The following is a 22,774-nucleotide window of genomic DNA, read 5'->3' on the forward strand; positions in this document are numbered from 1 at the left end:
ATTACAATTGCATGTTTTGTATTCTTAAATCAAATACTAACGTCTTATATAATTGAAATGCTACAAAACAAAATAATGTATTTCTATTTTTAAAATTTACACGTTAAATTTTTTTAACCCAATGTAATAAGCCTAATTTGAAAATATTGGAGGTAAAGCAAATGACCAACTACAATAAGATAGAACACAGTAAATATTGTGTTCTATCAAAAAAGAAAAAGGTAAAATACACTAACAAAATACCGATTAAATTACCAAATTACACTTGGCAATTATAAATCTTGTTTTTAAAATTTAATTTCACTACTAATTTCTCTTCTTCGTCGCCTAGCCCAAGGACTCGAACTCAAGAAAGTCCTTGGATCGATTCGATCGCTTCTACACATTGCTTTCTTCTTATTCATCGCCGAATCGCCGATTTTCCGGTCACAGTTCTCCGGCAATGACTCTCATGACTCCTCCTCCAGTAGACGTACGTAATCTTTCTCTTGTCTCGCGCACCTTCTTACAGCGGAAATTCACTTCCAAGTGATTTTTTGTTAAACTGTGAAAAGGAGCTTCTTTTCAGTAGAGTTTCGTAGAGTTTGATAGTTATTGGATTGAATATGTGGCGAATTTTCTATTAGCTGCGATGGCGGAGTGAAATTTTATGTCAAAACGTCTTGATTCAAATGCGGCAATGGTGAAATTATAGGGATTTAGGTTAAATCGAAAGTGCGAAGTATTGATAGATCGAATATTAAACTTTAGTTGTTTTTTTTTTGGCAGCCAGAAGAGGACGAGATGCTCGTTCCTAATTCAGATTTTCCTGTTGAAGGTCCTCAGCCAATGGAAGGTTTTTTTTTTAACTTTTCCTACACTGATATAGGATTTAAGCTTATGCACTGTAAAGATTGTTTTAGACTATCAGTGAATATAAACTTGTGATAGCAGGTTCTTTAATGTTTGTAAAGAGATTTACCTGTAATTATCTAATGAGTTTAACTTATATCTACCGACGGTGTACATTTTTGTGGCGCTATTAGATCATATTGTAGCAGGTAGCATGCCTTATTTTCATATTGTGAATCCCACCTTTTATGGAGGTTACCTGTAGAATTTTTTGGGTGACCTGATAGTGTAAATATTTTTACGCACTGGGGGTTGATATTAGTTAAAATCCTATGTATTAGATAATCCCACCCTTTGTGATATTATTTTTACCTGACAAGTGAGACTTGCTCAGTTGGTAAAAGCAACTCCACCAACAACCGTTAGGTCCTGTGTTCGAGTCACGCTGGAGAGAAAGTGTGGAAACACTATAGATTCTCCTAACTTGGGAGTTTTTTTTTTAAAAAGCAACCTGGTTGTGTTAATATTTTTTAAACTATCAATACATAGAACTTGCCTCTCTGCTCCTTCAGAGATAGGGGTGCGTACATCTTAACCTCCCCAAACCCCACTTGTGGGAAACTACTGGGTTTGTTGTTGTTTTTGTTGTCAATACATAGAACTTAAACTCATGTATATATTGCAGTAGTTTTGGTGGGTTGTAGTTATCTGAATCCACTTTTCTTTTGTTTTTATCTGCTACTAGCATGTTTCTGGATGATTATTGTGGACTTTGTGGATTTTGAGATTTTCTTTTGAACTTGCACTTTTTATTGTTGGTAGTTGCGACTGCGGATACAGCTAGTACGGTGGATGGACCGCCAGTGGATGATCCGCCATCTGCTCGGTTCACATGGACAATAGAAAACTTTTCAAGGTTGAATACAAAGAAGCTATACTCGGATGTTTTCCATGTGGGAGGATATAAATGGTAATCTTTTAAGTATCTAATTTTTTTTTTGATGGATTGCTTTATTATTTGAATACATAGGTGATTCAATGTCCTTAATGGTACATTATGTGTGGCAGGAGGATATTGATATTTCCTAAAGGGAACAATGTGGACCATTTGTCAATGTATTTAGATGTTGCGGATTCACTGGCATTGCCTTACGGGTGGAGTAGACATGCTCAGTTTAGCTTAGCTGTTCTCAACCGAGTCCATAACAAGTTTACAGTGAGGAAAGGTCAGAAATCTTGCTTATTGAACTAGAGATATGAATTTGTGAAAACTTTGACCAAGTCAAGCATGAGAAAATATTAACTGTTGGTTTAAGAAGTGATATATGTTTGGTCGCTTTTTACTTGGAGAGAAGTTGTGAAATAATAGATTCTCCTGGTTTACTTATTTCAGGCGGTATCATGTGCTTAACTGTTAGCTTTTTGATGATAAAGAACTGAGCGATTAATGTATGTCCACCCCACTTGAATTAGGACTTTTATTTTTAACTAATTGTGAAATGTGCCAGATGCTGGCGCAGAAAAGGATTGAGCAAATAACAGAAAAGAATTTGGAACACTGTACACCTGCATTTAGTGGACATTACCGAAAGAGAGAATCAAGATATATTTTGAAGGAAAACCCGGGTTTATTTCAAGCTTAAATTTACACTGTTCTCTAGTTTTGATGTAGAATGGAATATGTAAATGAGGCAAATTCTTTAACAGATTTCATTAGGTCCATATTGGAATAATGAAATTCCTCTTTCGATTTTGATGTACGTATTTCATCACTTACCTAGTGCTCCCATTCTGAATGGAATTTTCTGTACTGATTAAAAAAACCGAAATATGCTTCCAACTATAATAAGTGAGGGGAAACTTGAGATTGCATGAGCTGTCTTGTTGGTATAGGCATGTGTAAATGCAAATTGTAAGATGTGCTTCATTTTATTGGAGGAAAACTTAGTAGCAGGTTCACCTTTAGCATCATTCTGTGCACTTCTGGTACTTCTTAGAAAGGCCTATGTTATATTGGACCATTGGACTTCGTGGGGATGATGTTGATGAAAGGAGATTCATTAGTTCTTACAATATCTGATCATTAAGCCGCCCCTTATTAGTCATTTTAGGATGTTGACTAAGGCTTCATTAATCAATCATCTGGTAGAGTTTCCAGATTTAATTATTGTGTCCATAGAAGAGATTATTCATTGTGAAGAATTTATGCCGTCTTTCTTATTAAATTTTTTTCTACTTGGCGTTCATTCTCCAATATCCTATTGGATGCTCTGAAAAATTCTGTATTAGCTCAAAGAATCAGTGTTTCTTGGTATAGGTTTACAGTTAGCAAGCATTGTGCATGTAGCACTTTTTTTTATAACCGTTGCGTCTGTGCTAGCTTGCTCGCACCTCGACTAATTTCACGAGGTACCTGCTATCTCCTACCATCACAGGGACCGGGTAACTCAACCAACTTTGTTGACCACTAGGCCATACCCTTGGATGCATGCACGCAACAACTTCTTGGTGCAATTACTGAAACCCATCTTACTTGGCCTAAAAATAAATATAAAAGGAGTGGACAAATAAAAAAGGGATAATGCATAAATACCCCCTCAACCTATGACCGAAGTTTCAACTACACACCTTTTCTTTACGGAAATCCTATTACCCCCCAAAACTATTCTAAAACGGAATAAATATCTCCTAGAAATGTCATAATCAGATGTTTCTTGGGAGGTGAAACACACTCGCTTGCCAATGTATATTTTGTCACTCTTTTATTTTCTCTCTCATTATGTTCCTTATTTTGATCTATTATTCTATTCTTTCATGACTAGTAGCAACATGACAACAATGAAGTCAAAAATTTTAATTCTCCGATATCGATTTCGGTCAAAAAATAATATTCATGTAATGATAATTTCTTTGGCCATCGTTGCTGCTGAATTTTTAAGAAAAGAATTGTATATTTTCGAAAAGAAAAGGAAAAAATATTTTTTAAGTTATTGTCATAATTAATTAAGTGTAATATCCAATAAAAAGATGACACGTGTACATATAATCAAATTTAAATTATTTTCTTGCTAATGAAAAGATAAGAATGAACCCATAAAAATTTGAGGAAAAATACTAATCTAAAATTAAAAAATAAATTTTCAAAGGAATGGTGTTGTAAATGGAGCTAAATGCCTTTTAATGGTGGTTGCCATCTCGTGAAGAAGAAAAAAGTGTATAAGACAAAAGATTAAGAAAAAGAAAAGAAAAAGAAAAAGACCAGCAAGTAAATTTTTGGGCTTCTCACTCTCTTTGAGAGAGTGAAATACACACTTTGCCACGTCAGCATTTAGGGTGGCAACAATTTCACTTTATAATAATTCAGGAGGGTAATAGGATCCTCGAAAAGGAAAGGGGTGTAGTTGAAACTTCGATCATAGGTTGAGGGGGTACTTATGCATTTTCCCAATAAAAAAGAAACAAGGATTTGAGTTGCATTAGTACAAGAAATTCTGGTTCTGGTTCTTTCTTCAATGATTTACATTGGAAGTGAAGGGAAATTTAATTTGACTATTTTTTTGATAAGATAAATAGTTATAGTCTATAATCAACTGTTTTTCTGTTTTCTTCCAATTTGCTGCTTGATGTGCTTGCACAGACAAATTTAGTTGATTATCTGAGTTCTCATTCGTTTTCGGATGGCAGATTAAATATCCCCTTATTCTTTCTTTTGATCAGTAAATATCTTGTTGTGATGTGGATGACTGCAGGAAGGATGTGGATGGTCTATGTTCCTTTGGAAATGATCTGACTGGAATATTGTTGGCAATATTTTTAATCTATGATGTTCTCTGAAGTCGAATGTGAAAATGCTATAAATGTTATCGAGCTAAAGCTTTAAAGCTCTAATGATAAAGGATTTTGGAACAGCTTATTAGAGAAAATTAGACGATGCCAAGATTTACAAACCTTTGCACGGAAAGATAGAATGAAATCATAATTGGAAAATAAATTGGAAGGATAATATTAATTCTATAGGCATCTTCTCTTGAGAGTATCCTTGATATCCTCCTTTTCATTTTACAATAAGCTTGTGCGACTCCGTGCAATCTCTAATTTATACCTCTTCAGCTTTTTATTCCTTATAGATGCTATTTTCGGTGTTCTTTCCTTTTTGAGGGGTCTAGTTATGTCAAATAAATATCTTGATTTGGTAAGTAGACTGCTGGTTTTTTGTTAATGTATGATTCTTGTGGCTGATATTTCTGTATATATTGGCACCTTCTTGGTGCAATCTCGGAAACTTATTTCCAAAAGATGATTATTTTGGCAGATACTCAACACCAGTTTAATGCAAGAGAGAGTGACTGGGGTTTCACGTCCTTCATGCCTCTTAGTGAATTATATGATCCTATCAGAGGTTATCTTGTGGATGATACAGTAATAGTTGAAGCTGATGTTGCTGTGCGTAGGGTCATTGATTACTGGTCTCATGACTCGAAGAAGGAAACTGGTTGTGTTGGCCTTAAGAATCAGGGAGCTACTTGTTATATGAACTCTCTCCTCCAAACATTGTACCATATTCCTTACTTTAGAAAGGTTAGCCTTGAAAGGCATGACAATTTTCGTTGATAATTAATTTTCCTGAGATGACTAATTTATACATGTTTCAGGCTGTGTATCATATGCCAACAACTGAGAATGACAATCCATCCGGGAGCATCCCTTTGGCTCTACAGAGTTTGTTTTATAAGCTACAATACAGTGACACTAGTGTAGCAACAAAAGAGTTGACAAAGTCCTTTGGATGGGATACATATGATTCTTTCATGCAGCATGATGTACAAGAACTCAACAGGGTTCTTTGTGAAAAACTTGAAGATAAGATGAAGGTAATTTGTAATGGTTACACACATGAACCCTAAGAACAAATGCATCTTGGATGGTACGGTTATTTAGAAGTGAGCTGATTATTTACAGATTATTTTGGTTTCTTTGGCTCAGGGAACCGTTGTAGAGGGCACAATACAACAATTATTCGAGGGGCATCATATGAATTATATTGAATGTATCAATGTGGACTATAAATCAACAAGAAAAGAATCTTTTTATGGTATCTATGGAACCAGTATTTAATTTCTCATGGGGTTCTTTTTTTTTTCTTTGTAAAATACGAGATGCCTCACTATCAATTTAGCTTGCAATCATGTCTCTTTTGACAGATTTGCAGCTTGATGTCAAAGGGTGTCGTGATGTCTATGCTTCTTTTGACAAGTATGTTGAAGTAGAACGCCTTGAGGGTGATAATAAGTACCATGCAGAAAAATATGGTTTACAGGTCAAATCCCATCCCTGAATTTGTTTATGGTTTGCAGGCTTTTTAGATGTAAAATTTGTGACATTACTGTGAATCACCGAAGGGAAGCTTATAACTGGAACTTGAAATTAAGCGAATGGAGGGGACAAAAAGATACTAATGGGTTACTCACCAGAGAACAAAAATCAAAGAGGGAAAATTTGGCAAACTCACCTTATAGGTGTTTGGTGTTTCTTACTTTGGTTTTGCCTCCTATCAAATAAATGAGGCTTGTTGTACATGTGAGGGACCACCTTAACCTCACTTGCTCTAAGCCACCTTTTGAAAAGTCTTGCTGCCAACGCGGGTTCAAATCCCACAAGCAGCAGTTCTTTACCTTCCCTTGTATTCATCCAAAAAAGGAAAAAGAAAGAAAATGAGGTCGTAATTGGTTGGGTATTAGTGTAGTGGTATCTGTTATCTTTATTGCTATTTACCAGAATTTCCATTTTTCAGGATGCTCGAAAAGGTGTACTTTTCATTGATTTCCCTCCTGTTCTTCAGCTTCAATTAAAACGATTTGAATATGATTTTGTGCGGGATACTATGGTCAAGGTATTTATTCTATTCCTTCATATGATAAAGTATAAAATTGACTCGGCACGTGATTGTATAGGCCTAACCAAGAAGGGTAAATGCTTTATTTTGTTCAGTTGAATGTTGCTGTTTTCTAAACCACATATGCAAGCTTGTTTATGATAGAAAACATAGGTTTTTTTTTTTGTGATGACTGTGGTTTTCAGGCTAATGAGTGTGCATTTTAACTAACTCACCTGGTAGGTACTACTTCTACCCGTACAAATACCAGGTAACTCTGTGAAACAAGACTTGGACTAGTGAGAATAAATTATTGATTCTGTCACGACTCAAACTCCCACCAAAGGTTGCCTAACCCGCTCGCTAGGCAAGCCAATACACAACAACAATAATAGAATCCAATTATTAAGCCTTATAACCGTTTCATGATATAAGTAACAATGCGCAATAAATCTCAATTCAAAGTCATAAATACATAATCAATGACAAGGTCTAAACACGACCACAACACCCAAAACACGGTGTCACTACATCACGAGCATATAATAAAAGCAACTAGAATCAATTGAACCAAATACATTTGTCCGGAAAATAAACACATGGACAAAAACAAATACATAGGAAAAGGGACCTCCATGTGTTGTGGATCTGATCAAGTCAAGTAGCTCACTACGAAGTCTCCAATAATACTTCTACTCAGCTTAAAGGGGTATCGCAAATACCAGTATAAGAACCAGCACAAAAATGTGGAGAAGTGTAGTATGAGTACAAAACCATGATACTCAGTAAGTATCAAGTCTAGCCTCGAAGAAGTCGGACAAGAGGCCGACTCCTACACCTACTAACAACTCAATAAGCATATAAGGCATAAATAGAGCTTGAAATAAAACGTGATATCATCAATCGGGTATGTCAATCATCTCAGTTCTTTCCATAATCATGATACGAGTTCACACATATATAAGAGTCGCTGCATGAGTCTAAGCTACCAATGCATGCTCACAATCACAGGGATAGAACAATATCAGCTATCTCAATCTTTCATAATCACAATATGAGTCAGTCCACAGTCATATAAATATATATAACAACAATTGCATGAGTCGAGGCTGCCAGTGCATGATCACAATCCAATACCAAATCTCACAACACCAATCTCAATGCCTGTGCTAACAAGGCCCAAGGTAACATGGGTTATCACATGACTCTGGAGGGACGGTACCAATCCAAACACCGTTGCGGCGTGCAACTCGATCCACAAATATTGCTGTGGCGGCGTGCCACCCGCTCCATAATGTGCCCGTGGCGGCGTGCCACCTGATCCATACATATACTCATGGCATGCCGCCACCTGATGCACACATATACCCTTGGCGGCGTGCCACCCGATCCACACATAATACTGTTGCAGCGTGCAACTCGATCCACACATCATTAATAACCAATATCTGCTCATAATATCCGCAATGCCAAAATTCTCATTTTTTCACAATATTCAACTCTCAAACTTATAGATGTATGGATGAGGCAGCCATAATCAAAATACCGAATCATAATAATAGAAGGTTGGATAAAAGCACAAATGGCTAAACGATGGCTATGGCAATCATGTAATTCAACTCATCTCAACAATATCTAATAAGCAATTTCATCGTTCAAGAGTTTTATCATAATATTTGACATGAATAAAATAAGCCATTTAACCATCAAAGCATAAAGCGACAAGACAAGTATGTGACTACGGCTCGACAAGAAAGCTCAAATGGCAAGCAATCATTTATTGCCAATTTAGAACAAGTCATAACTCTACACATGCTTTTAACTCACAAATACGAGCCATCATGTAGTCATGGAATCATGAATAATAAGCTCACATAGTCCAAACAAGGCATAAACATAAGCCAAACATTTATCGGATATAGCAATAATCTAGCTACACATATACACTCGTCACTTCGGATATATGTGGCTCCTAAACTGAGCAACAAATAGCAAATAGGTTACCTATTGGGAGAGTTCCCTCTTACCAGGATAGACAAGAGACTTACCTCTACCCGACAAGCTTTAATCAACAACAACAACGTTTTCCTTTCAAACCCGACATCAAACGACTCGAATCTAGTCAAATACAACTCAATAACGTCAAACAAAGCTATGGAAATCAATTCCAAACAACAAAGCTTCAAAGTTTAATCAAAAGTCAACAAAAGTCAACCTGGGCCCACATGGTCAAAACCCAAGTCAAGGACTCAAAATATGGGCAAAATCACTGCTGGCAAAATACCTTTGCGATCGCGGCCTAGCCCATGCGATCGCGATGCACAAATAAGCTCTGCTCCTGCCCTTCTAAGCGAATGTGGCGCACACCATGTGAACGTGAAAGCCAACTGGCTTCTCCACACGTCGAACGAGAGAGTCCAAACGCGAACGCAGAAGACTGCCACCCGTCCTCTTGCAACACTTCGCGAACGCAAGGTCATGTATGCGAACACGAAGCACCAAGCCCCCAGTTCCCAAATACACTACACGAACGTGACTCCATTCTCGCCGACAGCCTGCCAAATCCTTCTCCGCGATCGTGAAGCACTGTGTCACACTAGCAACATAACAGCTCCAAACTCAACCAAAATGGTTCGAAACCAGTCTGAATCACACTCGAGCCCCTCAGGACCCCGTTCGATCATACCAACAAGTCCGAATACATCATCCAAACTTATCCAAAGGTTCGAAACACCACAAATAACATCAAAACTAAGAATCGAAGATCAATTCATTCTCTTAAATTTCAAACATTCAAACTTCGCCGAACGCGTTCGAACTTCACTTAGACATTCCGGATCACAACCAAACTTTGCACATAAGTTCCAGTCAACCAATTGAACCTATCCAAGGTCTAAAATGTACAATAGGAGTTTGATAGCACCAAAGTCAACTCCTGGTCAAACCTATGAACTCTCCAATTCTTCCAATTGCCAACTTTTGACAAATAGAGCCAAAACCTTCCAGGAACATCCAAATTGAAACTCGAACATGCTCCCAAGTCCAAAATCACCATGCGAACCTAATCAAATCTCGATTCCGAGGTCATTCGCCAAAAGTCAAACTTTGGTCAACTCTTCCAATTTAAAGCTTCGAATTTGAGAATCACTTTATCAAATAAATCCCGAACCTCGCGAACGTCAAAACTAACCATACACGCAAGTCATAGTGCATCATATGAAGCTACTCAACATCTGAAACCGGCGAACGGAAATGCTAAAGCTCAAAACGACCGATCTAGTCATTACATATTCTTTTTCTTCCTCTACTGAGATTTGAACTTATATCCCTCCCAAGTTTCATTGACCTTTAGAAAACGTCTGAAATATGCCATGATGTCAGTAATTCTATGTTATGTGGTTCTTCCCATTTCATTGCTACCTTAATCATTAGCAACCTAGAATTATCAGTCAACGACTTAAGAAGGTAAATATATGTGACTAAATTTATTAACTCTTAATGCCAATATCTCCAAATAGGCTTAAAACAAAAAGAGATGGAAATGAATGTGAGAGTCTCCTTGTCAGTGCGAAGCTAAGTCTTATTCCTAACTTTTCAGCTTATTCTGTTAGGAAAGAAACTAAAGAAAGAAACGGATTGACAATACTGGAACTTATAAAATGCCCTAATTGTAAAGAAAGAATGAATAATTACTGTGGGAGCTGAAAGTAGGGGTAGGACAATATTAGAAGTCTTGTTTTTGCTAGGTCGACACTTCTTTTTACGATCTACCTGACATCTGGTCTTTACTTTTATCTCTTTTTGATATTGAGGTTAAGGAATTAACTCATCCCTGGATCACTGTTTTAGTAGCTTTAAACTGATCTGACCTTTATCTTCCTCCTGCTTGCTAATTAATGCAGTATGCTTTCCTTGTGTTAATCATTGCTAAATCTCTTTCCTATAAAAAAAGAATAATTACTGAATCTATTTTGAATTGATTAAATAGATAAACGACAGATATGAGTTTCCTTTAGAACTCGATCTTGATAGAGAGAATGGCAAATACTTATCTCCTGATGCAGATCGAAGTGTTCGCAATCTCTATACGCTTCACAGGTATCAACTTTTTTTTTTCTAGGATGAAGCATAGATGTTTTTTTTATTTTCTTAATGCTCTTTTTCTTGCCATTTGGGATGTGATTTCATCATGGCATGTAGTTGTATTGAGAGAATTTCTTGGTCATGTCACATTTGCCAACAACAAAAACAACAAACCCAGCTTAATTTCTTTTTTGGTATATTTCCTTACTTTATGCTTGTGATTAGTTGAGCGGTTCAGATCTACCTGTTTTTGCAGACAAATTTGAATCATCTATTCATAAGAGCCTCAATATCCGTATCAATTTCATCGCTCTGTTTACTTCTTCCTTTTCTACCTACGGTTATGCATAATTCTGTGCTGTTCACCTTAGCCAGTAAACTTTTACTTGACAATGAGGCTTATTTAGGCTAGATGTTCTGGAGGTTTTTGAGTTTCTGAGACATAATAAGAATGCTTCTAACAACATGATTTCCCACTCGCTTGGTTGTGCAAAATCAGCCATCTGTCGAGAAATATAATCTTTTTTGTAACTCCCTTTATCAAATTGGGCTTATATTCTTTCATCTTCTGCGAACTTTCCAATTTGAAACTCTAACAACACTGCAGTGGTATCAATAGGTAAGACTCTTACTTTCGCATTCCATCACTTTGAGTTCCACTTGAAACATTTTACAGCAGAATGCTGGTAAACATGTAAAGTGGGAAATAGAGGTCCTTATCATGAACCGAGGTTTTTTTTTGTCCCAAGCAAGTTTCATGTGTTGGTTCATGAGGTGTGACCCCTACCTATTGTGCATCTTCTTTTTCCAAGTTAATTTACTTTGATTGTGTAAATTAGTTTTCTTTTCAATGCTGACTTCTGTTGTCCGCTATAGCATCGTAGTGTCAGAAATCATGCATCAGTCATGATGCTAGGGGTATGCTAATATGGACATGACTTGCTTTTGCCCGAAGGATAGCAGGATTTAGAAACTTGGTGTTGGACTTATGTTGTATGCTCTACCTCAAATTTTAACCTTATTTTAATGCCTGCAAACTTTATCATAGAACTTCGAAGTCACTTCTTCCTTATGGCTTGATACATGTTTATTTGATTAAAGTGTTTCTGCACTTCCAAGTACTCCTTTCAAATTTTTAGCAGTGGTTAATCTTGAATGTCATCTTGTTACTATATTGTGCTACACACTTGAAAGTTTAGTAGCATGATTGCTCGTAGGTGAGTCAACTCCCTCCTAATAGGAGTTTACACAGCTGGAGTTCTTAGTCTCCTATCCATGTACGGAGGACTCTAATTTTAAAATGTTCTTTACCTTTTTCGCTTAATCAGGTACCTATATAATTGGATGATGCTGTCCAAATGGAAACTTAGTTCCTCCTTTTTTTCTCTCTCTCCCTTTCCCCCGCCCTCTACTAGCTGCATTTGCGATTGGGAATGTTCTTTTCATCTATCCCTCCTCCATTATGTGTTCTAGTTTGATAAATTCTTCTTGCGTTGTGAAAAGAATGATATACGGGTTTACTTTTGCAGTCTAGACCATAATATCTTTGGATTCTTAATCTTTGTATACTTGACATAGATTTCTGAATGACATGATGACTAGGTGATGATCTTTTGTTCTTTTTTGTTTTGTTTTCAGTGTTCTGGTTCACAGTGGTGGGGTCCATGGGGGACACTATTATGCTTATATCAGGCCAACACTCTCTGATCAATGGTATGTAGAGTATGCTGCAGTCAGTAGACTTGTTTCATTGTCCTTTAATTCTTTGATTTTTCTGTGCCATGTATTTTTTTTTACATTCTCTCAGTTACTCTGATACTCTGGGTTGCAGAAAGAAAATTCAATCATCTTTAAGGCAACATAAGTTATCCTCCTGTTCTTTTTTCTTTTCGAAATAGAAAGATGCATGATTGATTTTGGGAAGCAGTGGCTCTTTGAGTATTGTTTATAGCTATTTCACTTCCTTGGCATAATCTTTCTAGTTTCTACTGCTCATCTTGATTAAGATTCACAACTTGCTTATTACTTTTAGGTTTAAATTTGATGATGAGCGTGTGACAAAAGAAGATTCAAAGAGGGCTTTGGAAGAACAATATGGTGGTGAGGAGGAGGTATTTGTCCAATTTTTGTTGTCTTGAAGTTATATGCATGTCTATTATTTTTCGTGTATTGTAGTTGATGTTCATTCTCCGCTTCTTGCAACAGTTACCTCATGCAAACCCTGGGTTCAACAATTCACCATTCAAATTTACAAAATATTCAAATGCATATATGCTTGTTTATATACGTGAAAGTGACAAAGAAAAGATTATCTGCAATGTGGACGAAAAGGACATAGCGGAGCATCTCAGGGTGGGTGTACGATAGACCTCTGTCCATTTAATTTTTGATATTATGGTTGAGTTGTGTCATCTTCTATTAACATTTTGCAGGTAAGGCTGAAGAAAGAGCAAGATGAAAAGGAGCAAAAGAGAAAGGAAAAAGCAGAGGCTCACCTTTATACAATAATCAAGGTTTCCTTCAAAACCTAGTTCCTACCCCTTTACTGCTTGCATCTTTGTAATTTGGAAATCTTACTGAAAACGCTCGTGTTATATACTTAGGTTGCTCGTGATGAAGACCTTGGCGAACAAATTGGAAAAGAGATTTATTTTGATCTTGTGGATCATGACAAAGTCCGTAGTTTCCGTATCCAGAAACAGATGGCATTTACACAATTCAAGGTATTTTTTGTCATTGTTTTGCATTTTGTAGTTGTACAGACTTGCTAAATATTAATTTTTGTACAGATTTTGAAAATTTACATCGTCATTGCTGATTTGGTTGCTCTTATGAAGCACAATATGTACATACTGCATAAAATTTGCTTCAGAACTACAAACACAAGAGAAATGTCTCCTCTTAAACAACTTCGTTTTTTAGATTGGGTAGTTACATAATTCAATATGGTATTGTAGCAGACACAAGTTCTGATTTCAAGTTGCACAGATACCCTTGAACAAAATATCTCCATGTGCTTCGCTCAAGAAAAAATTTGGGTCCTCTTCATCAAAAAGAAAAAAATTGGGTCCTATAAAAAAATTAGGTCCTCATGTGAGGGGGCATGTTGCAGCCATAAAACAATAGATAAAAGTGTCCCATCTCAAACAATATAAGCTTTTAGATGATTTGGTAACATAATTTAAAAGACCTTATAGATTCTTGGAGTCCAAGTCCCAATAGTGGAGAGTCATGTGCAACTTTTATGACTTCTCAAATATGGTGTAATGGGATGTAGATTTTGATATTCAGATTTTAATGTCTAACCTTGAGTGATAAGACAATTCTGATTGCAAAATTAGGTGAATGATTCTCAGAAAATGGAATCTCATGGCTGGGATATGATGGTTCAGCTTTTTGTATGCTAAGTCAAGCAGTTAGATAGCCTATTTTTGTCTATTTGGTCAATCCTTGTATCTCTTATATTTGTTGTTATCTAATGTAAGTCTTTTTTCAGGAGGAAGTTGCTAAGGAATTGGGTATACCGGTGCAATTTCAGCGTTATTGGCTATGGGCAAAACGACAAAACCACACTTATCGGCCTAATCGGCCATTGACACCTCAAGAGGAAGCTCAATCAGTGAGTTGTCTGACTGTTTAGCTTTCTGTTGTGTTCTGTGGAGCTGAATTGGGAGTACACTGCGGTTGTATCCAGGTTCTAGAAAGTGTCCTCCTTTTCTAAGTAGTGAGCAACTGCCAAATATAAACCACAAGTGTTCCAATCACCTCTACTATTCTGCTTGCACCGTCATACTGATCCAAAGATTCCAGGACAAGTTTCATATTTACTATATGTCAGTACAATTTGATCGACATTTAGTAAAAATAAAACTTTGGTCAAAAAAGATTTTTGTAGTTAAAAACAGACTAAGAGAGAAAATAATGAATCAATACTTTCACATACATCTGCAGATCATTCAAGGGAATGTCCAGTATTAGACAAGCAAAGAATGTCATGCTAAGATCAAGCATGAAGTATTTGATTTGTTAGTGCAGTGATTTTTTATCTGTTGCTGTTGCATTATAGTAGGTGTAAATGGAACGTCTAGGAAAGCAACAATTAGGGATAACTGTTTGAGGGGCATGCACCTTGTCTTTTATAACCATCTATACCGAATAATGCAAGTCATTTTTTTTTTTGCTTCTTTTGTTTCTCTGTGAAATGCATCTTTCGTTATGTGGGAGACCTTTTTATCTTCCTTTTGCAAATTGATGAGTTTAGTATCTTCATATTTTTGTATTCGTATCTTGTACTGCCTTAATTTGTAACAAAAAAGGTAATATGCTTCCTCGAGTCCGTCAGTAACAGATGTATTTTCGTGGCAGATCTTAAATCTGTATCCTCAAATTGATTATGATCTCACCCACAGACCTTCTCTTGCTCTGCAAAATAGAGTGTCTAAACAGAGTTTATTGCTGAGTAACTGGATACACTTTGCTGTTTATTTTTGTTCACAGCTGATTTTTTCCCTCTTCCCCAGCCCTCCCCTTCTCAAGAAAAAGGGAAGAAAAACATGCTTTCCGGATATTTAGCGTTTGGAACTTCTTACATTAGTGCTTCCCTTTTAGAGTATGTTTGATTTGCGTGATGATGGGATAGGATGAGAGGAGACATCAGGATGAGTCATATCTCATCCTGTCTTTGGATGTGAGATGGGAAGCAACAAAATGAGTCATCCTCTTCTTTTTTTTTTTTTGGTAAATAAGATGACCCGTCCTATTTGGATGTGGAAAGATTCCCATGGTTTGTGGTAGTGTATCCCACATCAGTTGATGGTATGGGTTGTCTTCTATATGATCTTGGGCCATCCTTACTTTATGAGCTAGCTTTTGTAGTTGAGTTAGATCTCATTTTCTTTACATGGTATCAGACCCATTGGTTTATCCAATATAGGGTTCCATGTTATGTTGTCCACGCTCTAGATATCCAACCTTAGGCGTGCAGAGGGGGGGGGGGATTGTCAGAGTGCCTACATTGGTTTAGGATAAGGGCTGTTGTCTTCTTATACTGTCATGGACAATTTTGTCTTATGAGCTAACATTTGTTGTTAAGTTAGGCTCAAGGTCTATTTCTTTGCATGATGACCGGGGATGAGGAGGCATCAGGATCATCATCTCATTCCGTCTTTGTATGTGAGATGGGGACATTGGGGAGGCATTAAGATGATTGATCCTCTTTTTTGTTAATAAATGAGGTGACTAATCCTCTCGGGATGTGGAAAATTCCCAGGATTAGCATCCTAAGACTCCTTTTTAACACAATATAAGAGATTTAATCTTGGGGAGAGGAGGAATTAGTCAACCCAGAATGATATGTTCATTCGTGCATGACTCATCCCACCTTATCCAGTCCACAAATCACATATGCACTGATTGTCTAACAACTGCTCCAAATATGTTAGTCACTTATGTTCAGCATTGTATTACTAGATTTTTGCTCGATTAACTAGGTGCTAATGGTCTTTCTTAATATGTTTCAGGTTGGACAACTGAGGGAGGTCTCTAATAAAGCAAATAACGCTGAGCTAAAACTGTTTTTGGAAGTTGAATTTGGCCTGGTAATGGATTATTGCCTACTCATCTTCCTGTTTCGCGTTCGGAAATTTTGTTGGGGCAGGTGCTATACTTTTGTGTATGTCAAGTTTTATCTTTTGCATTTTTTGGTTTGTGCATTCTGCAGGATTTGCGACCTTGTCCTCCACCTGAGAAAACCAAAGAAGATATTCTTCTATTTTTCAAACTGTATGACCCTCTGAAAGAGGAGATGAGGTATTTCTTCCTGTCTCTCTATAGTTTGAAATCCTTGTCTTAAAAGAGCAGTTATTTCCATGTTTGTCTAATTTGTGATCTCTAAATATCATTTCTAAATGGAAAGTGCATCATCTTCTTCTCACTCTTAGAGCCTGCAGACATGGTAGAGATGTGAAGTGTGACAATTTAGGTAACATGAGGTTACTGTGGGAAAAGATTACTTCAGTTTCAACACAGTCTATGTAGTTTCTTGTACTTGATGTAGACATTAAACAAAGTTTGTTAGAGGTCTTATAGTCTTGAGAAATATTAGTTAATTTTTGAACCTCAATCTGTTAATTCAATGTCGTAGGGAACATTAAACTACAGGGTTAATTCTAACTTTTAATGTATTTGAGATCTCGAAACTTGTCTTGTCGGTGTCCACATATTTTGGTGTCTGTGTATAAGTGGCCATGCAATGGAGGGGGATTTGTTAATTCTTTACTTGGTTTTCCTTCTTGTTGTCAGGTATGTTGGGCGGCTCTTTGTAAAAGGTAGTGGCAAGCCATTGGAGATATTGCCCAAGCTAAATGAGCTGGCTGGCTTTTCGCCTGACGAAGAGATTGAACTCTTTGAGGTAATTTTTTTTCTTATATTGCTCCGAGTTTGTTAACTCTCAATAGTAATATAGGTGACTTTTCAGGTTATGCTTAATATCATGTTTTATTGGCAGGAAATAAAATTTGATCCCAACGTGATGTGTGAACCCATTGATTGGAAGCTAACATTTCGTGGCAGTCAGGTATGTGCTATCACTTGCCATAGGTATATTGTTATGCCTTCACTGGCATGGCCAATTGCTTTCAATTATTCTGGTTATCGTTTCTTCTACTGGATTGGTTATATGATGCTCCTCTGCTTTTGCAGCTTGAAGATGGGGACATTATCTGTTTTCAGAAACCCCTTCGAAGTCAAACTAGTGAACAATATCGATTTCCTGACGTTCCTTCATTTTTAGAGTACGTGCACAATCGCCAGGTATGTGTTGCACCATGATATGTCATATTGCCTCTTGGAGCTACATCGGTAGTTACCTCTCTGAAATAAAAAATGTCTCTTTGATAAAGGCAGTCCCTTTGGTAGTACTCCTGCCTTTACTCCATTGTACTCACTTTAATTCAATTTTAAGTGACACTGTTTCTTTGGTGTTAAGTTTCAAAAGAACTCTGAATATTTTTCGTGGCTTGATAGCTAGGATAATAGTTTTCCTTGATTGTCTTGTAATCTCAAAATGTTGATCTTTATCGTGGTTATGTGTTTTCCATGTGATGTCTCCAGGTTGTTCGCTTCCGCTCATTGGAAAAACCCAAGGAGGATGATTTCAGTCTTGAGTTGTATGTATCTGTTTCAGTAAGTTCGGTGAGAAGCTTTTTCCTGTATTGTTTGACTCATTGATGATAATCAAACTCCAGGTCGAAGCGGAACAACTATGATGAAGTAGTTGAAAGATTGGCTCGCCATCTTGGCTTGGATGATCCATCAAAAATAAGGCTTACATCACATAACTGCTACTCACAGCAACCAAAACCTCAGCCAATAAAGTATCAAGGAGTGGACCGTCTTACAGAAATGCTTGTTCATTATAATCAGGTAGTTGCACGAACAGTGTCTACTCTGGTTAGGGCTACTTGGCACTTTTCTGTGTAATTAAAATTTTATGTGTCTTAGTTATTTACAGCTGACTACATTTTCTTACCATCCCTCCTCTTTGGATAGACTTCAGACATTTTGTATTATGAAGTCCTCGATATTCCGTTACCAGAGCTGCAGTGCTTAAAAACTCTCAAAGTCGCCTTCTATAATTCTGCAAAAGATGAAGTAATTGTAACACGCACTTTATACTTTTTATACAAAGTCTCTTTTGATAAGGTTTATACAGTCTCCTATGCTCTAATATATAATCTTGGGCTTTTCATTTCAGGTGACAATCCATACTATTAGATTGCCGAAACAAAGTACTGTAGATGATGTCCTTAATCATCTCAAGACAAAGGTACTTTTGAATTAAATTTTTATAAAATGTGATGCCTTGATAAAAAAATGTGATGCCATCTTTAAATAGTTTTTACCACAACTTTTAAACCTGAAAGTAGAAACTCGGAAGAAATGTAGGAAAAACCTTTTGTGTCTTGCCCCAGGCATACAATGCCAGTGTTCAATTAGAGAGGACTACCTCATGTGCATACTGAATGTAATGTCATGTAATTAGCTTATTTTATTGGATGGTTCTCTGATTAGTACACTTCTATAAATTCGTTTCTTTAAGATCTATTTCTGTAAGGTCAAATTTGCTGATCTTGTCTCATGTTATGGATTAGGTTGAGTTGTCACATCCAGATGCTGAACTAAGATTGCTGGAAGTTTTCTACCACAAAATATATAAGGTACCATTTATGTTGCATAACTTCTGCTGTAGTTTTGTATCTTCTGAAAGTGCTTCAATGCTCAGATAAAGCTGCTGTTGGAGTATTATACATAACCCTTTCTTTGTTTTCTAAATGATCTTCCAATCTTATAAGGTTCTGTGCATGTGTACGTGCCTATACATACAGACATATATTACAGTTCAATACACATAAATACACATAAAAAGACAGACAACAAACACAAACGGTTCAATGCATTTTGAAGTAGATAAAAATTCATGAAAGGACATGCAGTATCGTGCTTCTCAGTTTTGCTTCTTGGTAGCATTTCCAACATATCCTCCATATTTATTTTACAGATTTTTCCACCTACTGAAAGGATTGAGAACATAAATGATCAATACTGGACCTTGCGTGCAGAGGAGGTACGCCGACTATTCTGTTGTTGGTTTCCTTTATTTTATGCAGAAGAGCAGTTCTGATTTTGCTGGGATATGCAAGTTAGGGGTGACTCTGCATCAAAAGCTGGCAAGCATGAGATACACATTTTCATTTTTTTTTGATAACCGTGGTGTCCGGGCCACACATTTTCATTCTGATAATCGGAAGCTTATGTTTTTCTATTTTGGGTAGGGAAGAGTTTATCTAATTTTGGTTTGGGAATTTAATTATAAGGTTTTATTATTCCGTAAACCCAATCTAGATATCAAATTCAAAGTCATGGGGTGGAAATTTGCAGTTCAGTTGCCTAAAAAAATTGCACAAAAAATGGTTTTTGCTGTCAAAGATATCTGCTGAATCATGTGCCAGTTGATATTTTTATGTGTCGTTACCAGAAACATATGTGAACATCATGAAGAAAAAATTGCAATTAAGTGTGACAATGTGCTAATGAAGTAGCTTCTATTCAACTGCACAAATGTCTTTCTGGAGAGCTAGTCCCTTGTTAATCATTAATGGGCAGCTGTACTCTGGGGAGATTAATGTGTTGATTAAGGGAAGCAGGGGTGATTAGGGGGTTGTAGTCAGAACTTTTTGTGGCTGGAGAAGTTAAGGGTCCTGCAGATGGACTTAACTTTGAATTTTACTGCTACGAATGATGAGGTTTTTGTTGTTAGTTGTTGCTGTCATATTTTGCGAATAAAGTGTGTACTGGTGGATGACTGCACTTCTTTCCCTTAATGTTGTGGTGCTGCTGTGCGGGCAGGGTTGAGTATCTGTGGTCCAGCTGGTCCAATAGGCTTTGATTAGGTCACTGGTGTTGTCCTGTTTATTTAAGTTTATAGCCTTCAGTTAGAGTTCTTGTAATAGTTGAAGGACATGTCTTAGATGGTTATCTAATTGATGACAAGCTTTTCTTATTACAGATCCCCGAAGAGGAGAAAAACCTGGGTCCTCATGATCGCTTGATTCATGTTTACCATTTTATGAAGGACACGACTCAAAATCAAGCAGTAAGTACATGCGTAGAAATTGAAAAGTGCTTATGTAGCTATAGTTACAATCAGTGTATATGGGTGGAAGTTCTTTTCTCAATTAACTATTTCTAATTCCAATCCCTTTGCAGCACGTACAAAACTTTGGGGAGCCCTTTTTCCTGGTTATTCATGAGGGTGAGACACTGACTGAAGTTAAAGCCCGCATTCAGAAAAAATTGCAGGTTCCAGATGAGGAGTTTTCTAAGGTACTCAATCTTTCTTGCTTTGCATTCTTGTTTCTATAGTGAGTAATCTTGGAGAATTTCTCTATTCACTTTTAGTAAAGAAGATACATGTATTTTATTTATTTTACTTATTTTACTTATTTACATGTTCTATTTTTACTATGCAGTGGAAGTTTGCGTTTTTGTCCATGGGCCGTCCTGACTATCTCCAGGATTCAGATGTTGTGTCCAATCGCTTTCAGGTATTTGCCCTTTTTCTTTCTATATCTCTCTCCCTCCCTACCCCCTCCTCCTTTCTCTCTCTATCTCTATCTCTATCATCCATGTGTATAATGTTCGGCTATTTTGTTCTCCTAACTGGTTTCCAGAGGAGAGATGTTTATGGTGCTTGGGAGCAGTATCTTGGATTAGAGCATGCTGACAATGCTCCTAAAAGGTCATATGCTAGCAACCAGGTATGCTAACAGCTAAAAATTTTTGAGGTCTTTTCTTGGTGAGATGTCTTTTAACACTGGTTGAGCAACAATTACCCCATCCGTCAACTTAAGGAAACACTTGCTCTAGATTTCAACATGCCATTGGACAAGAGAATACTTTTGTATACATGAATATATGCTAACCAGCTAAGATTATAAAAGTACTTCATGATTCTTGGTTGTTTGAAATTGGTTTCTCTTAATCTTTTACCTGTGGGCTCAATGGTATTCTTGTATTGAAAATATCACGTAAGATTAACCCTTCAAAGATCATTAACATATTGTTTGACTTACCTTTTACAAAGAGAAATAAGTCTGAACGTGTCATTATTTAGTAAGCCAACAGAAAGCTAATTTGATCATGTTTACTACTAATTCATGAGTGATATTACCAGCTTTTAATTGTTGGTGTATAACTGGCTCATATTGGTACTGCAGAACCGACATACTTTTGAGAAGCCTGTTCGGATCTACAACTAATCTTCTAAATGGCTGACCAATATCTTCGATGGGGCATGTAAAATCTCGCAAAGAAGCAGCACTAGCTTCAGCAGAAGATATCAGTGTGGCAGTTGATGCAGGGATGTCTTCGTGGTGGTAATATAACTTTTGCCCTCCGAACGTGGTTAAGCATATGAGCTTACAATCTATTTCGGCAAGCAACACAATATTCGATTCAAGTAGGTTTAGGTGGCAGAAACCGTTGATTCAACTGTAATTTTAGGCGATGCACATGATTTTTGGGTGGGCCCATGTATAGAGGGTATAGATCTTCGTTTTGACATTGTCCTGTTTTGTCGTTCCTATTCCTCCCTATTGCCTTTTTCAGTTCTCTCATAACTAGATTTCGATGGAAAAATAACAATCTAGAGGAACACAATGCTGGGATATTCTATAGCGACATTGTTGTAGAGCAATTGAAAGGGATGAATCACAATTCGATAGTGTCTTTATTTGCAAAATGTCTAACTTATAGCTAGTTAGATACTCCTATTAGATTTGTATGATCAATTTGGGTTAATACAAGTCTATTGTGGTTGTCATTTATCAGAACAATTGTACATCTACTTTTTCTGTTTAATTTTGGATGAAATAGAAGTAGCAGAATGCTTATATTCTCTCCCCCGTATTCATTTTGCTTCATCTGTATTTACATCTGCTATAATACGATCAACCCCTTATAAATGTTCGAAAATGTACTCTTAGTTGAATTCTTCAATTCCTCTCAGTCAATCGTTATATTAAGATACTATATCACTTATTTTGACATAATGTGCAAAATTCAAACGGTAGTATTACATGTCTGTACTAATTATAATCGTAATAGCGCCCAAATATTCTCACTTTTTCTGATTTTAGTTAAAAATTTAAGTTTATGCCCTTGTGACAATGTGCTTCGAGGATTTTGACTTGTTTTTATTTATTTTTAATCTTTGCCACTGGACATTACCCAGCAATCTCAATCGTCATATGCAAAATTAAAAAGAAAAAGAAAAAAAAAAGACGGAAAGAAAAACCACTGAATAATGTATGTACAATTTGTGTATCTTACAAAGAAAGGAAAAAAAGGGAAACTACCAGCTATGTCCATTTATAAGTAGCTCATTATCAAAATTGGTCAATTGATAAAATATTACTAATATTAGTCAAT

At 36.6% G+C, this 22,774-nt stretch overlaps 1 protein-coding gene across 1 annotated transcript; it reads left to right on the forward strand.

Annotated features, from left to right (window-relative positions):
* The first annotated feature begins 304 nt into the window (after positions 1-304).
* LOC104231135 (ubiquitin C-terminal hydrolase 12-like) lies at positions 305-22,241 on the forward strand. Its single transcript, XM_009784083.2, has 32 exons — positions 305-472; positions 769-835; positions 1,654-1,801; positions 1,900-2,057; positions 5,144-5,409; positions 5,484-5,702; positions 5,815-5,923; positions 6,033-6,148; positions 6,623-6,721; positions 10,692-10,801; positions 12,425-12,499; positions 12,819-12,897; positions 12,992-13,138; positions 13,219-13,299; positions 13,390-13,509; positions 14,283-14,405; positions 16,306-16,383; positions 16,506-16,594; positions 17,087-17,195; positions 17,292-17,360; positions 17,486-17,596; positions 17,897-17,952; positions 18,031-18,208; positions 18,335-18,436; positions 18,540-18,611; positions 18,937-19,002; positions 19,344-19,409; positions 20,352-20,438; positions 20,552-20,668; positions 20,815-20,889; positions 21,016-21,102; positions 21,562-22,241. Exons 1-32 carry the CDS (start codon positions 443-445, stop codon positions 21,601-21,603), a joined length of 3,351 nt encoding a protein of 1,116 aa, XP_009782385.1. The 5' UTR covers positions 305-442; the 3' UTR covers positions 21,604-22,241.
* The last annotated feature ends 533 nt before the right edge of the window (positions 22,242-22,774 follow it).

This window comes from Nicotiana sylvestris, chromosome 5 (assembly GCF_000393655.2).
Source record: "Nicotiana sylvestris chromosome 5, ASM39365v2, whole genome shotgun sequence".
NCBI classification, from domain to species: domain Eukaryota; kingdom Viridiplantae; phylum Streptophyta; class Magnoliopsida; order Solanales; family Solanaceae; genus Nicotiana; species Nicotiana sylvestris.

What these genes read in the sequence shown, in the direction of transcription:
- LOC104231135 (XM_009784083.2), top strand. Translation starts at nt 443, where the DNA reads ATGACTCTCATGACTCCTCCTCCAGTAGAC. An exon ending in ATATTCCTTACTTTAGAAAG is followed by an intron (nt 5,410 to 5,483) that starts GTTAGCCTTGAA and finishes TACATGTTTCAG; the next exon opens with GCTGTGTATCATATGCCAAC. An exon ending in CCTCTGAAAGAGGAGATGAG is followed by an intron (nt 16,595 to 17,086) that starts GTATTTCTTCCT and finishes TCTTGTTGTCAG; the next exon opens with GTATGTTGGGCGGCTCTTTG.